The sequence below is a fragment of the Austrofundulus limnaeus genome, unplaced genomic scaffold (assembly GCF_001266775.1).
Source record: "Austrofundulus limnaeus strain Quisiro unplaced genomic scaffold, Austrofundulus_limnaeus-1.0 Scaffold105, whole genome shotgun sequence".
Taxonomy (NCBI): domain Eukaryota; kingdom Metazoa; phylum Chordata; class Actinopteri; order Cyprinodontiformes; family Rivulidae; genus Austrofundulus; species Austrofundulus limnaeus.
This window is the reverse complement of record NW_013952507.1, coordinates 1,013,942-1,016,201: the sequence shown is the minus strand read 5'-3', so window position 1 is coordinate 1,016,201 and position 2,260 is coordinate 1,013,942. Positions and strand designations below refer to the sequence as shown.

The following is a 2,260-nucleotide window of genomic DNA, read 5'->3' as shown; positions in this document are numbered from 1 at the left end:
CCTCTAGTAATATATTTACTGAGAAAAATGGTGACATGTTCAATACTTAATTTACCCGCTGTATATCAAAAATAAATTTAGCATCATAGCCTATCCAAACGCCTTGAAATTGGCCTCTTTCTCTTTAAGAACCCCCTACCATTTCTGACATTCCCACTTCAGCATGTCTTGACAACAATGCTTCAATTTTCGTAAGAGAAAAGTCCAACCATTTYTGACAAACTGTGTCATTTTCAGGAATTAGACTCCTTGGCATCCAAAAACACACTTCCTTGATGAAGGTATTTTTTTAATCCGAAAGGGACCATACTGAGAAGTACAGACGTGCAGTTCCACAAGCTGTTTAAAGGTTGCTGCTGSTGGTGGAGCCGTGTGGGGGAGGCACAGGGAAGGGGGGCTCTGTGGGGCAGGAGCTCGGCAGGGGACAGAGCTCCTGGGAGGAGCTTTGGGTAAATGGGCGGAGCTTATTTTGAGCAAGCGTTTAGGCAGCTCCACGTGGCTACCACAGGAGAGTCAAGGATTTCTCAAACAAGCAAATATAAAGCTCAAAAAAGTTGATTTTGAAAACACCCCCCACCCCTGAATGAGCTGTATTTGATGTTTCTACTGTTTGTTTTTCGACTTCAGGGTTCAAGAGTAAGGATGGTGTTTCTGAGATGGTTAAATCCTACCTGGACAAGAAGGTGAAGCTGGATGAGTTCATCACTCACAACATGCCTTTAGACCAAATCAATGATGCCATTGAGCTGTTGAGGAATGGAAAATGGTACTTTTTAAATAACTTTTTCCACAGTGTATTTGTACCTAAATGGGAAAATATCAAGTTTACACATTAAAAGTGTCATTTTTTGTTTTGCTTTATTTTTTCCCCACAGCATCCGCACAGTCCTGAATGTCTCTCCACAATAAGCCGTCCATCCATCCTTTCTGGATTCTCAGGGGGTCACTGATGCCCACATCTAGCAGTCGCTGCGCGAGGAACAGAGTACACCCAGCATAACCAAAGATGATTTACCAAATCATGCATAATTTGCATAAAAATTTGAATAATCAGCACTGCTCTAGAAATGTATGTGAAACACATTATGTCAATTTGGCAATGCATGTACTGTATCAGTGTTTGTAAAGCAACATGATTTATCAGACAGACTGTGTCCTTTTATGGTGGTGTTGTTTTTTAAGACAACTAATAAAATGTATCTGAGACTCATTCAGAGAAGTCTGAAATCCTGTCATGAAAGGTTCAAGGATTGTTGGGTTTTTGTTGTGTGTTTGCTGCCAGACCAGTTTTATTTCACTAATAAAGTTGTAATCAACCACTCGGCTCCTCGGCCTTTGAGTCTGCATTTTGGGTCCCCACCTCTGCACACATGACTGCCTCATTCTGGGGAGAAAAACTGCTGCCATTTCTAAAGAGCTCTGCTGATTTAATGCTTATTTTCAAGAGAAATATCAGCATTGTTAGGACTTTATTGCTTTACCTACAACTAAATACTCTTCTATCATTCACCTCTGAGGCACAGGAGATTTTAAATATTTTAATATTGTGTGAGACAACAAAAAGATTCTGTCTGTGTTGGTTTTATTATTAGAATCAGGTTTTCCGGGTTTTCCAAATATAGTGGACTTCGTTTATTTTATCCCGATTGCAGCTGAAGGCGTCACTTCTGGACTCCTCTCTAGAGTATTTTAAAATATAAATGGAAAGGTAAGAACAATTATACATTTTACAATAAACATATGGCTCTGCATTGTGTAAAACACTCATGTGTGTAAAGTTTTACCGATAAATTAACTTTTTGTTTTCGTGCAGTGAAGTGTAAAGAAAGTTGCTCCAGGTTGGAAGTGATTTTTCTGTCACTGACACACCAAGCCCCCACCACCTTTTACATTTTTGAGTTTTGTATTTTTATCTGACACAGTTTCAATGCTTCCTGCATGTTCTCCCTAAACTGACATTTGTGTTAAAAAAATAAAACAAAGTTTAGCATGATTGTATGAGTCACTGTTTGGTTTAGAAATTTGATTTAAAATATATCAGGCCTGCTAATTTTTTATCCCGTTAACAAACAGTATCTACACTCACCGGCCACTTTATTAGGTCCACCTGTCCAACTGCTCGTTAACACTTAATTTCTAATCAGCCAATCACATGGCGGCAACTCGGTGCATTTAGGCATGTAGACATGGTCAAGACAATCTCCTGCAGTTCAAACCGAGCATCAGTATGGGGAAGAAAGGTGATTTGAGTGCCTTTGAA

The 2,260-nt window shown here is 39.4% G+C and overlaps 2 protein-coding genes across 2 annotated transcripts in view; both read left to right on the top strand.

Annotated features, from left to right (window-relative positions):
- The window catches only part of LOC106521260 (alcohol dehydrogenase 1), a 6,389-nt gene extending 5,070 nt beyond the window's left edge, over positions 1-1,319 (top strand). The window contains exons 8-9 of the mRNA XM_014013761.1: positions 628-766; positions 876-1,319. Coding sequence (XP_013869215.1) covers positions 628-766; positions 876-909 — 173 coding nt within the window. The 3' untranslated portion in view covers positions 910-1,319. The remainder of the gene's footprint in view (positions 1-627; positions 767-875) is intronic.
- Positions 1-2,260, top strand: part of LOC106521259 (alcohol dehydrogenase 1) — a gene marked incomplete in the record, with an annotated part of 32,417 nt that overhangs the window by 5,067 nt on the left and 25,090 nt on the right.